The 14,397-nt window shown below is 45.2% G+C and overlaps 1 protein-coding gene and 1 pseudogene across 1 annotated transcript; both read left to right on the top strand.

Annotated features, from left to right (window-relative positions):
- Window positions 1-211: 211 nt before the first annotated feature.
- On the top strand, window positions 212-2,812 carry LOC122010729 (annotated as a pseudogene).
- A 3,811-nt stretch (window positions 2,813-6,623) lies between these two features.
- LOC122011444 (tuliposide A-converting enzyme 1, chloroplastic-like) lies at window positions 6,624-7,807 on the top strand. The gene has a single exon (XM_042567835.1). It carries the CDS (start codon window positions 6,659-6,661, stop codon window positions 7,646-7,648), a length of 990 nt encoding a protein of 329 aa, XP_042423769.1. The 5' UTR covers window positions 6,624-6,658; the 3' UTR covers window positions 7,649-7,807.
- Window positions 7,808-14,397: the final 6,590 nt, after the last annotated feature.

Below are 14,397 nucleotides of genomic sequence, written 5' to 3' on the forward strand. Positions count from 1 at the left end.
TCTCCCTCTTCCCCTTCCTGGATCGACGCCCCTTCCTCTCCCGATTAGGATCAAAACCACCTGCTTCGGTCCTAAGCAAAATCGCAGCATAAATCGTTCCATTCTGCCTCCTCGTCTGATCCTCTCTTCCTCCTCCTCCTTCCTCTCTTCGCTCTTCCTGGCCAAGGTAGGGGCCGACGAGATCGCATCGAAGCACTTGATTCATTCGATTCCGGTTCCCGTTCGCGAAACCAGTTTCTTTCGATCGAGGTGATGGCGGACGTGCAAATGGGGGAGACGGAGACCTTCGCGTTCCAGGCGGAGATCAACCAGTTGCTGAGTCTCATCATCAACACCTTCTACTCCAACAAGGAGATCTTCCTGCGCGAGCTGATTAGCAACGCCTCGGATGTGAGACATCGCTGCTTTCCATGTTGCTGCTCCCGTTTTTTTCCCCTGTGTTGTCGTTGCTGAAGCAAATCGTGTGACTGCAGGCACTCGATAAGATCCGGTTCGAGGGTCTCACCGACAAGAGAAAGCTGGACGCCCAGCTGGAGCTCTTCATCCGCCTCGTGCGGACCAAAGCTGGTAATTTCTCTTCTCCGCACCTTGTCGGGATGCTCGTTTGAATGTTTGCATTCACTGCAAGTAGTTCATCGTAATCCAACTTTTTGAGGGTACACCATTTTTTGGTAAATGATGCTCTCCAAGTGATGGATCGACGAAACCTGAAAACATGAAATAGCTAGAACATTGGTAATTGTTTTTGTCTTTGTAGATCTGGTGAACAATTTGGGCACTATCGCACGGTCTGGCACCAAGGAGTTCATGGAGGCACTCCAAGTCGGCGCGGATGTGAGCATGATTGGTCAATTTGGTGTCAGTTTCTACTCCACCTACCTGGTCGCAGAGAAGGTTATTGTGACAACCAGGCACAATGACGACGAGCAGTATATCTGGGAATCACAAGCCGGTGGTTCATTTACTGTCACAAGAGACACAGCCGGCGAGCAGCTCGGCCGGGGAACCAAAATCACCCTCTACCTCAAAGAGGACCAGGTACTTGTTTATCTCTAAATAGTCTAGATTTTTAGCTGCTACCATAGTTTTCTCAATTTCTCCCACCAGTTAGTAATTAAAGATACAAATTGCCCCGTCTTGTAGCTGGAATACTTGGAAGAGAGGAGAATTAAGGATCTGGTGAAGAAGCACTCGGAGTTCATCAGCTATCCAATCTATTTATGGACAGAGAAGACCACCGAGAAAGAAATTAGTGACGATGAGGACGATGAGGAATCGAAGAAGGAAGAGGACGACAACATTGAAGAAGTCGACGAAGACAAGGACAAAAAGTCCCAGAAGAAGAAGGTGAAAGAAGTCTCCCACGAATGGCAGCAGATCAACAAGCAGAAACCGATCTGGCTGCGAAAGCCAGAAGAGATCACGAAGGATGAGTATGCTTCGTTCTACAAGAGCCTGACCAATGACTGAGAGGAACACTTGGCCGTGAAACATTTCTCCGTAGAAGGACAGCTCGAGTTCAAAGCCATCCTTTTCGTGCCGAAGCGTGCTCCGTTCGACCTATTCGACACCAGAAAGAAGATGAACAACATCAAGCTTTACGTGTCGGACGCTGAATGATGGACGCTGAATGACCAGAAATGCCTTAAGGTACTTCTATAGATTCTTCCCAATAGTCTCCTTTGAATGCTTCAGAAGTGGAGAAACGATGGACGCTGAATGATTTTGATATCGGGAAGCCCCTCGGAAGAGGAAAGTTCGGCCATGTCTACCTGGCCAGGGAAAAGAAGGTATGAAAGTCAACTCTGACAGATTTATCTAACGCTTTTCTTAAACTAATAATATTGTCAAATTAAGAATGGTGAAAGCTTGAATTTCCAGTGCCGAACCTCTTTAATTTTGTTAGCTTCGAGTGACTGCTCAAATGCATAACATACTAGAGTTCGTTTTCCTGGTACGTTCATTATGTTATAACTGATTTCTTTATGTCATTTTGGCGAGGCAGAGTAACCATATCGTGGCATTGAAAGTGCTTTTCAAGAGGCAGCTCAAACAATCTCAAGTTGAGCATCAACTGCGACGTGAAGTTGAGATACAAAGCCACCTCCGGCATCCAAACATATTACGCCTATATGGTTACTTCTATGATCAGGTTCGGCTCTATCTTGACTTATAAAGATTGTAGGCATATTGAACCTGAATTTTGTTTATGCCACCTCAGTTGACCTAGATTTTGTATCACAGACTCGAGTTTACTTGATACTGGAATATGCAGCTAAAGGTGAACTCTACAAGGAACTACAGAAGTCCAAATGCTTCAGTGAGAGGCGAACTGCTACAGTGAGTTCTTTGCAAACACACACTAACGGTTATCAGTGTATGAGATTTTATCTATTATTGCCAATGAAGGACTAACACTCTAATCATGTACCCATAGAATTTGCAATTCCTTTCTCACTGTATGTACAAGTGTTGTGCATTTGCAAATTTAATGAGGCTAGTGTGTCTGCAAACTTGAACAAACGTTCTGATAATTTATAAACTTTATGTGTTTTTTTAGAAATGCCTTAAGGTACTTCTTAATGAATTTTCCCATGTTGTCCAGGTACTTCTATAGATTCTTCCTCATGATATTTTTGTTTATCATGGCAACGTCCAGAAGTCTATGGCAGCCGCTTCTGCTGAGGGTGGCCTCGATCCCATACTTGCCTACACTGCCGGAGCAGAGATCGAGCAGTTGCAGTGGTCTTCCTCCCAGCCCGACTGGGTTGCCATTGCCTACTCCACTAAGCTTCAGATTCTGATAGTTTAATGGAAAGCATATGGATATTAGAGCAGTAAAGATATTGCCTTTGACTCAGCGCTTTTCATTGTACTACATCATGATGATACATTGGATTTATTTGGATTAAATTAGGAGGAAATGTAGCACAATTACTCACTATTTGATTCTATTTACTGAACTGGTACCTGGTAGCACCCCACTCAATTGATTTCATAATTAGTGCATAGCTTCACTTCATGTCCTATCATTTCTCTATTGCACTAGGCTTTTGATTATTTTTGGGGTATAGTTTCCTTATTACTTGCAGGATCAGAATACTAGTTGGATGAATTGTTTGGATCCTCTACTGGCATGTTCTTCAGTTTGCCTTCTTTTTTTTTTAATTTACTGATAACCTTCTTGGGCATTAAAATTATATTTTCTTTTCTATTAGAAACTTACATCTTTGCAGATGTTTGCCTTCTTCTGTGTATCTTCCTGCTTAACTTTATTTAGTTGCTTTTGATCTTTGTATAGCACTAGTTATACATTTTTTTTTAAGAGAGATGATTTAGGCGTGTTTAAGATCTTGATGGATGATTCATTGGATTCGTGGTGTTGGATATTGTCAGGTAGCTCTTGTAATTCCCTGTGGTTGAACATTTTGAAGTGGAACTGGAGGTATATTTGGAAGTCAGTGTTTAGGGTTGCTGTAGAATGATGCTTTGAATTGTTGTTATCTGGAGCTTTGATCTTTTGCTTCACTAAACTTATGCAGGAATGCAAAACATTAAGGATCCTGAGATATAATTTTCCCATGTTATCTAGAGCTTTGATCTTTTGCCATGAATTTTCCCATGTTATCAATGTAAGTAGCATGATACTTTCTTATGTGATGCATTTTTTTTCTTTTCTTTTATTTATTTATTTATATATATGGTTGCATCTATATATGGTTGAAATTCATGTTGACTAGTTAGCATTTTAGCTATTTCCCCCTTGAAATAAAAATTTGTTTTGATGTTATTGTATCATATCATATAAATGAATTGATGTTACTCATCTTTATTACTGCTAAGGAATTACTTTTCATATACTCTTAGTGATAAACAGTTATGTCATTTGGGTCGACTACTAATGAATTGAATTTCCATGTACTCTTAGTGATAAACAATTCCCAGGAATGATAGATCTATCACTATATGATGTGGTTGAGATAATTGATGAATGTTTCTCTTTTTAAGCATTCCAATTAGTCATCTTGTTACCTGGTGCTCTTACTGCTTTTTCAACTATGATTTTTAGTCTTGGTTTACTAATATAGTATTTATGTGTTTTTACAGTTTACAAATCTCAAGTACTCCATAGTTGAAATTGATGAAGTGCGGTTCGAGTGGGCTGAATGCATGCTAGATTACATTTGAAGTGCGGTTCTACTTTGATGTGTTGTTAAAAGAATGTTCTACCTTGATTCTGATATCTATTAGCTTTTGATGTAAAAAGAATGTTTGTGTATTTTATGGATATTGTTGTAAGAAGAATATTTATGTAATTTGTGAATATTTGTGTATTTTATGGATACTGTTGAATGAAGAATATTTGTGTAATTTGTGAATATTTGTGTATTTTTTTTGTTACTGTTTCAGAAATCAAATTTGTACTGTTAAAAAATACTGATATTACATCGGTTTTCCACCGCTGCAAAACCGGTGTTATTAACTAATATTACATCGGTCGTATACCGCTGCCAAAACTGGTGTTATTAACATATAATATTACATCGGTTTTACACCGTTGATGAAACGGTGTCGTTAAGTGATACTACACCGGTTAATAACCGATTCGAACACTGGTGTCGTTAAGTGATACTACACCGGTTTTAAACCGATGTCTAAAATGACAGACTTTTTACATCGCCTTCATAGACATCGGTCGAAAATGTAATAGACACCGGTGGAAAACTGATGTCTATGAGGGTTTTTGTTGTAGTGATATATGCTAATTACATTAATAGCTTTATTTCATCATCTATATGTTGGTCCCTTGCAGTCGGCAAGAGGGTGTGAATTGCCTTGCACACAAAAATAAAATACCTTTCTCAACTTGATCGAGCTTTAAAGCAATTACACACTTAAAGAAATATTATAGAATAATATAATTAAAATAAGTACGAGACACAAATTTACTTGGTTGGCAATTAGTGTATTGCTACTCCAAGGTAAGTTGGCTCAATAAGAAAATCTCCTTCTCGAACAAAACTTTAGAGGCGGAGAAGTCTCATACATGAAAATGAAGCTCGAAAGTGAAGAATTGAATAGAACTCGAAGTACAAAGTGTGTTGTTCGAAAAGGAGAAGACAAGTGCTCTATTTATAGTCCACTGGTCGAAGTACTGACGTGGCATAATCCAATCCCGATCTGGGTGCCTGGAGCGGGTCCGGGCGCTCAAACCCTCACAGATGTTATCCGCATACAAAGGCGCCTCGGGGGCTCCCTAGGCACTAAAAGTGGTTCGAGCGCACGGACATCAGTCATCTCAGTGTTGACTTTCTGATTCTGCTCCGTTCCGATTCCGCTTGCTTAGGTGATCTCGGCCATCTAGAATAGGGTTCACCCGAACTCATTTTTCGGCCTTCTCGAGCCATCTTCCGTTCTGGGTTCTTATTCCTCGGAAATGTCGCGTGCTTCCTTCTCGTCCGCTAGCGTATTCTTCCACAACATCTCATCCCTTGGACACACCTAGCCAGTCGACTCTCTCCCATGTCGTCCTTCTCGCTAGCCGCGTCTTTTGCTCTACTTTCTGTGCTCCTAAGTTCTTGCACACTTAGACACAAGACATCAAAAGACAACAAAACATCTTAACTTGATTGATCATATTAAAACTATCACGGGGTTCTTACACTATAATCCTATTCTTTTTCTAACACTTCTACTATTTTCTCTTTTATCAAACTATCTATAATACCTACTTCATTTCTTATTTTACCCTTTCAAGCATACCATAATTTAAAATGTAAATTTTCTATCATCTTTCTCTTTTCTCTTATCCATTGTATATCTTATATACATAAAATATTAATATTCTCATACGATGTTCTAAATATTAGTCAATTAATTTTCTTATAATATTTACACTTATATAACTTATGGTGTGAAAATTTTTTATATTTAACACTATGAGAAATGTTATCTACACCTTATCTTACACACCCAATGAGCACTTAATTTTTTTTTTTTATTTGAATTTTTTTTACTTAATATAACAATTCAACCCTTAAATCTGGAAAATTTTTATTCATATATACACTCAAATTCTCATACAAATATAGTGGTCATTATTAATATATTAACCTAGAACATGTTTCATTCAAGAAACATTCTAATATTAACATAATAATTTAATAAATTTATTTATTAAATATTTGACAGTGAAAGCAACTGTGCAACTCTCGTCTTTTTTTCATCATGACCTATGATTGATATTAACAGTTTTAATTATATTTTTAAAAATGATGTTATATTATATAAAATCAATAATATTTTAAAACTATTTTTTAATAAATAAGCTTTTATTTATATATATATATATATATATATATATATATATATATATATATATATATATATATATATATATATATAATTGAATCAATTTATGTCTTGTAGCCGTTCTTGTAAGTTTATCCACGTTTATCATTTGTTCATATAAATTAACAATTTCTACCACCAGAATAAATGCCTTCGCATTATCCGGTACCTAATATGGAAATAATGATGATGATAATAATAATAGTATATTTATTTTTTTAAAAAAATCATTATAAATTAAACCGTTTCCTCACTCCTCATTCCTCACTGATATCCCATCGACTGTCGAGCCCTTCTTCTTCCAGCAATGGCTGCCCTCACTCCAATCGAATCCGTATCCGCCGACGAAATTACCGTCGATGCTTTTCCTTTCGCCCGCGTCTACAAGAGCGGCCGCGTCGAGCGTTTCATCGGCACCGCCGTCGTTCCCACCGGCGTCGACTCCGCCACCGGCGTCGTCTCCAAGGACGTCCTCGTCGATCCCGCCACCAACCTCTCCGCTCGCCTCTACCTCCCGGGCCACCCCCAGCCCGACCGCGCGCTCCCTGTACTCGTCTACGTTCATGGCGGCGGCTTCCTCATCGAGAGCGCCGCCTCGCCGACCTACCACAACTACCTCAACGCCCTAGTCGCCGCTGCTGGCGTGGTCGCGGTGTCGGTCGACTACCGCCGTGCGCCCGAGTTCCCGCTCCCGATCGCGTACGATGACTGCTACGCGGCGCTTCGGTGGGTCGCGTCGCGACCGCCGGATGAGCCGTGGCTGGCGGAGGGGCAGGCGGATCTGGGGCGGTTGTTCGTGGCCGGGGCCAACATCGTCCACCACGTGGCGCTGCGCGTGGGGGAGAAGGGGCTGGGCCGGGATGATGTGGTGATCGACGGTTTGCTGCTGATTCACCCTTTCTTCTGGGGATCGGAGCCGATCGGGTCGGAGCCTGACGCTTCGGATACGGAGAGACAGAGAACGGAACAAATGTGGCGGTGGGCGTGTCCGGGGACCACCGGAGTGGACGATCCGCTGATCAACCCCGCGGCGGAGGGGGCGGCCAGCCTGGTGGCGCTTCCAGCCCGCCGGGTGGTGGTGGCCGTGGCAGAGAAGGACGCGCTCAAGGACAGGGGGCGGGTGTACCACGAGCTGCTGACGACGAGCGGCTGGAAGGGGGAAGCGCGGCTGGAGGAGACAGAGGGCCCGGACTCCTCCCACGTCTTCCACCTCGTCAACCCCGCCTGCGATATTTCGGTGAACTTGTTGAAGACGGTCGCCGCCTTCATCAACTCCGGCCACAGCTCCGGCGAGTAGCTCCAAGTGCCAAACGAAACTGCTATCAGTAGCTTTATGATTCGCACAGAACGCATAACCGCTGCTTTAAGATCCGTGAATTGTGAGTAGACGTGAAATGTAATGTCATGCTTTTAATATGTTTAGTTAAGGTTTGTAATAGATGTTAATTAATATATTTACCTTTAAAATATTAATATTACTATTAATTGCGTCGTTGAAATTTTCTGAAATATTTTCGCTGAATAACCAAAAAAAATCTATTGATTAATTGTACGAATTTATCCTTTGCTTTTATTTTATGCGTCCATGATTTTTTATTTAATTTTTAAAATAATTTCCTGAGTAATCTATGTTAATGATTTTCTTTTAGGCAATTTATCAAATAACGCACCTAGAAATCTTAATTGATCAAAAGAAGTACGTTACTTTGATATTTATCAAATGATATATTTTTTCAAATGCATTTTCCTTTTTATCAATCTGACAAATCTATTTTTTTATCACATATTTAAGATTTAGTTAATTTGTTGATAACATTTTAATACATTTAGAAAGTTAAAATAAATCATAAATAGCAAATTTAAACTCCTTGTGATCTTAAAAATCCATAGGAATTGAAATAAGTGCAATCAGAGCTCTTTAGATTCATCAGTGAATTTCGGTCAAAACTCACTGATGGACCTAGAGACCTCCGATTGCACCCATTTTAGTTCCTATGTATTCTTGATATTGCAAGGAGTTTAAATATGCTATCTATTGTTTATTTTGACTTTTAGAATGTATTAAAATATAAGAAGAAAGAATCAGCAAAAAACCTCCACGTTATGCCTGATATGAATTATATCAAGCCCATGTTAGGTCTGATATGAAATCATATCAGGCTCAAGCCTAACGTGGAGGTTTTTTGTTGATTCTTTCTTCTTATATTTTAACACCTTCTAAAAAATCAAAATAAACAATGGATAGTGATCATGTCCGAACGCTGAATCAACGGACGCTGGGCATATGGCGCTCTCCGAATTGCTGACGTAGATCTCCGACCGGTCGTATGGACCTCCGACGAACCTGCAAGGAAGTCGGGCCGGGAAGGGGTTCCCGGCGACGACCCTCCGACGCTCAAGTCAGGCAAGAGGAAATGCAAGTGGCTTATAATACGGGAGAATGCGTACCTCCGGCGAAGTGTGAGGCTCCTTATATAGAGCTGTGAAGAGGCTCACGTACACATACCGAGGCGAATACGTGTCCTCTAACCATACCTCAGTATGGGCTTGTCAGAAGAGCTTACCTGACACCATACTGCTACAGTCCGAGCACATCTCTGATGAGACAGCAGAACCTTCTGTCGTAAGATCCTGCGTATGACCTGGTCGTTGAACATACCCGATGTCAGAAGATATTCCCTTGTCCTTTTGTCTCTTCTCACCCCATTCCGAGCGTCCGGCCGGTCGGCAGTCCCCTCACGTCCGGTCGGTCGTATGTGCTAGTCCGCTCGGGAGATTCCCAGTCGTGTGCTCTATGGAGATTGTTCGCAGTATTACTACTTTATGCCTTCGGCCGAGCGGGCTACCCGCTCGGCCATACAACCCTGTTCAACATGAGCGTCGGAACCCCGACTCCCCGCCGAGGTGTCTTTGCTTCCGTTCGGAACGTTCGGTCGGTCGCCCCTATCTTTATCCGCACGGCCAAACCCCTGATTGACCTTTTACCTTTCAACCTCCACGTGGAGTTGACTCTGCTTAAAGGGGGGGTCCCCCCCTCGTCATTGCCGGATCACTGGCCTCCCCTTCAAGTCTAGTCGAAGGAGGCGATTAGTCCGACTGACTGGACCATCAGTTGCTCCGAGTGGCGTCCATATGCAACTACCCTCCGCTCGGACACCAAGGGGGCAACTAAAACGCCAGTCAACGCCAACATTCCTCGGTATCTTTTCGAAGTTTTCGCCAATCTCCATCATTAAGGTCGAGCACGCGCTCATTAAATGCGTTCCAGTGGCTGAATGCCACATGGCGATGCTGCCATCATTGTACGGCGGCGGCGTGGTGTTCTGACGGAATCGAGGCGGTTCGAAATGAACGGTGCGATGCGTGCTCCGGTTTTCGTGACCTGAATCCGACGGTGGAGGCCGCTCAGGCTCCACCCTATAAAGGCTTCGCTTTCTTCCTTCGCCGCATTTCTGCTCTCGCGTGCTCCATAGCTTCTCTCTCTCAGCATTCCGGCGACCCTGTTCTTCTGTTCTCCGACAATCTCCAACGTTCTTTCTTCGATCCTCCTTGTTCTCTGTAAGGCTCTTCCTCTGCTCTATCTTTGGTTCTTGTGGCTCGTGTTTCTTTGTGTTTCTTTCCCGAGTTTTGGTTCTCGGGGCACTATTTCGTTTGCCATCTTCTTTCTTTTATCCTCTGCCTTTCGTCTTTTTTGGTTTCGTCCGCTCGGCCAATGGCTGGCTCCTCCCAACCTTTAGACCAAGCCCTCGGCCCACGGTATACTACCATGGAGTCGCGCTTCAATCGGCGCGACGCCGATATTTTGATGGATAATTTTGACATCCCATCTGACTTCGAAATTATCTTACCCACTTCTTCCGCTCGGCCTCACAAACCGCCGCGCGGAGCCTTTTGTGTTTTCCGCGACCAGTTCACAGCCGGTCTGCGATTTCCCATTCATCCCTTCATCGTTGAAGTTTGTAATTTTTTCGGCATTCCACTCGGAAGCCTAGTCCCCAATACTTTCCGCCTTTTATGCGGCGTCGTTGTCCTGTTCAAAATCCACCACATCCCCCTCTGACCGGAGGTTTTCTATTATTTTTATTACCCTAAACAGTCCGAGCGGGGCACATATATGTTCCAGGCTCGGCCCGATTTAGTTTTCTTCAATAAACTTCCTTCTTCCAATAAGCATTGGAAATAATTCTACTTCTACCTTCGTATGCCCGAGCGGGCCCCCTTCCTAACGAAGTGGCAGATTAGACCACCAACCTCACCAGAGCTCAAAAGGTTCAAAACCCGACCGGACTATCTTCATGCCGCCAACATGCTGGCCGGTCTGAGGTTTGACATCAACAAATTCCTGCCTGAAGGGGTGATGTATATATTCGGTCTGAGTCCGATCAGGACCCCCCTTCCGAGCGGCTTCGGTAAGAATTTTACTTTGTGCATTCGTTTTAATTGCTAACTGATTTTCTCTGTTTTTCTTTGTAGCAAACATTGTCATGGAGTCGGTGATGGCTGGAATTTTGAAGAGGAAGGCGGCGGCGCTCGAAGTCGCGGCGGCCAAAGAAATGGAGACGCTCGGCATCCAACCGGTCGGCTCTAATGAGGGGGAGAGCGAGACAAATGCTAGGGAGTCGGCCGCTCAGGCTTCTCTCCCAGAGCCAGTGGCTGGCGCAACTGCAAGTCGAGAGCCTTCCGTCCGGGATGAAGGCTCGGCTCAGGAGGAGGAGCGCCCCCTTCGTCAAAAACGACGCCGCACGGAGACACCGCTCCGCTCAGCTACATCTGCGGTTCATCCATCCGAGCGGGCCACCTCCGCTTCTCGAGGCAAAGCGCCAGAGGTGGAGGCGATTTCGTCCGATCGGACGCCCTCCCAGCTAGACGCATCTGCGGACCCCCTTAAGGCCGTTCCGATCAGCGCCCTTCCACCTGCTCCCCGCCAGGTCCAACGTTCAACACTTTTGTCCCAGTTCTCGGCGCCGGCCTCTGATCCTTCTCCGGCATCCGCCCAGACAATGCCCGGTCGGCGCCGCACCATCCGGGTTTCCCTGCATCTCCCCGCCGAGGAATTAATGCCCGAAGTCGATCGGCCAACAACGCCCGAGCACCTGATCACAATGAAAGGGCCCTTAGCTGAAATGTGGGACGACGCTCGGGCACGCGTCGCAATGATTCCCCTCAGTAATCTGGCCAACAGCCACATGCAACAGACCACGGGGGTAAGTTTGTTTTCTATAGTCCTTTACGCATTCTCTCCGATCGGCTTCTAACAACTTTGCTCGTGACAGAGATGGGTGGAGGAGATCGCCGTTTGCAATCGTCTAGCGATGGTGGACGCAGAATTAAAGAGGCTGAAGGCTCCGGGCGGCCATTCCGGCTCACAAGGTCCATCATACGCCGAGCTGCAAAAAGAGCTCAAAAAGGCCCAAGATTTACTGGAGGCCGAGCGGAAGAAGACGGCCGACCAGGCGCACAATCTAGCCTAACTTGATCGCCTGAACAAATCACTGGATCGCAAGATAAGCCTGGCCACTGAGCGGAAGAAAACGACTATCTCCGATTTGGAGAAGAAAAACGTAGAGGCTCGGGGGCTGGAGCAAAAAGTTAAAGAGCTGATGGACCAATTGGCCAACGAGAAGACTGCCCGCTCGGATGAGGTGACGAAACTTGAGGCTATTTTACAAGAACACCAGGCAGCCGCCGATGCTTCCTGAGCGGCACTTAAAGAATATCAAGAGGCTGAGCCAAGCCGGGTCGCCGCCCTGAGACAGAATTACATCCGTTCGACCGAATTTTCGGAGAAAGTTTGCGAGCGGATGTACATGGCCTTTGAACTTGCCATGAATGCCACGACAGAATATTTCAAGTCCAAAGGGCAACTTCCTGATTCCGCCGTTATCCCCGCTCAGGACCAGACAACACTCCTCAACAACATCCCGAAGGATCTCTACGAGTATTTAGAATAGAAGTTTGCCTGTTATTCGGCCACTCGGTCAAAAAACTATCCCTTTTTGTAATCTGGCCACTCGGCCTTAATTTCTTTAATGTTATCCTTTTACTTGCTTTTTCTTTTGCTAATCAATACGCATGTCGTCCACTCGCCTCTTATCACACCTCGCTTGTGTTCGAAAGGGATTTTTACGAAGTATTTTGCGTAGCTTTTCCACTCGGCTTAATATATCATGTCTCGACAAAAGAGGTTGTTCGCTGGACGTTGACGAAGTACTTTTGGGTACTTGGCCGATCGACTAAACGACTAACCAGCGAAACCTCTTTATTGCATTCGTCTGGCCGGAGGGTTTATAGTCGTCGACTCGATTCTCGATTTTTAACGTCGGAGCTCGACGGTCTTCCGCTCGGAGGGTTTATAGTCGCCGGCTCGACTCTCGATTTTTAACGTCGAAGCTCGACGGTCTTCCGCTTGGAGGGTTTATAGTCGCCGGCTCGACTCTCGATATTTAACGTCGAAGCTCGACGGTCTTCCACTCGGAGGGTTTATAGTCGCCGGCTCGACTCTCGATATTTAACGTCAGAGATCGACGGTCTTCCGCTCGGAGAGTTTATAGTCGTCGGCTCGACTCTCGATATTTAACGTCGGAGCTCGACGGTCTTCCGCTCGGAGGGTTTATAGTCGTCGACTCGACTCTCGATATTTAACGTCGGGGCTCGACGGTCTTCCGCTCGGAGGGTTTATAGTCGCCGGCTCGACTCTCGATATTTAACGTCGGAGCTCGACGACCTTTAAGGCTAATTTTAACACTTCCATTCGGCGAAGATATTTGCTATCTTTTATCATTTTGCTTCCTGCATTACAAGGACATGGACGACCAAAACATATATAAAATTACATTTAGCGCACCTCTCACCCAGCTCGGTACGGCTGGAGATGATTCGCGCTCCATGGTCGGTCCAGCCGCCGTCCGTCTTCATCCTCCAAATAATAAGCACCCGAGCAGAGCTTCTCGATGACTTTGAAGGGGCCCGCCCAAGGAGCCTCCAGCTTGCCAACGTCGACAGGCTTTACTTTCTTCCAGACAAGGTCGCCAACTTGGAATGCTCTAGGGATCACGCGCCGATTGTAGTTCTGCTTCATTCTTTGCTGGTACGCCATCAACCGGACGGACGCTTTGGCACGCTCTTCATCGATCAAGTCCAACTCCATGTGTCCTCCGCTCGGCATTATCATCGTCATAATTCTGGATCCGGACGGACTCGACGCTGACTTCGACCAGAATAACCGCTTCGTCGCCGTACACCAAATGGAATGGCATGACGCCCGTTCCCTCCTTTGGGGTCGTGCGGATAGCCCATAAAACGCCTGGCAGCTCGTCCACCCAGCTTCCTCCCATGTGGTCAAGTCGAGCCCGAAGAATTCTAAGGATTTCTCTGTTGGTTACTTCCGCTTGGCCGTTGCTTTGGGGATATGCCATGGACGTAAAATGTTGTTCAATGCCATAACTTTTGCACCAGTCTTCGAGCTGCTTCCCGGCGAACTGTCGTCCGTTATCTGATACGAGCCGGCGAGGGATGCCGAACCGACAGATTATATGCTGCCAGATAAACTTCTTGACCATCTGCTCGGTGATCTTGGCTAGTGGCTCGGCCTCCACCCATTTGGAAAAATAGTCGACCGCCACCAGTAGAAACTTCTGCTAACCGGTCGCCATAGGGAACGGGCCCACTATATCCATTCCCCACTGATCGAACGGACATGCTATTGTAGATGCCTTCATTTCCTCAGCCGGTCGGTGGGAGACATTGTGATATTTTTGGCAGGAAAGGCATGTCGCGACAGTCCGAGCGGCGTCTGCTTGCAGGGTTGGCCAGAAGTATCCGGCCAGCAGGATCTTCTTAGCCAGCGATCGTCCGCCCGAATGCCCTCCGCACGATCCTTGATGCACTTCTTGGAGGATGTACGATGCGTCTTCTGAGCTCACACATTTCAAAAGCGGGCGGGAGAAAACCTTCTTGTAGAGTTGGTCTCCAATGAGTGTGAACCGACCGGCTCTCCTCCTTAATAACTAGGTTGCATCCCGATCAGATGGTGTTGCCCCCGACCGA

This window comes from Zingiber officinale, chromosome 8A (assembly GCF_018446385.1).
Source record: "Zingiber officinale cultivar Zhangliang chromosome 8A, Zo_v1.1, whole genome shotgun sequence".
In the NCBI taxonomy this organism is placed as follows: Eukaryota; Viridiplantae; Streptophyta; class Magnoliopsida; order Zingiberales; family Zingiberaceae; genus Zingiber; species Zingiber officinale.

What these genes read in the sequence shown, in the direction of transcription:
- LOC122011444 (XM_042567835.1), top strand. Translation starts at nt 6,659, where the DNA reads ATGGCTGCCCTCACTCCAATCGAATCCGTATCCGCCGACGAAATTACC.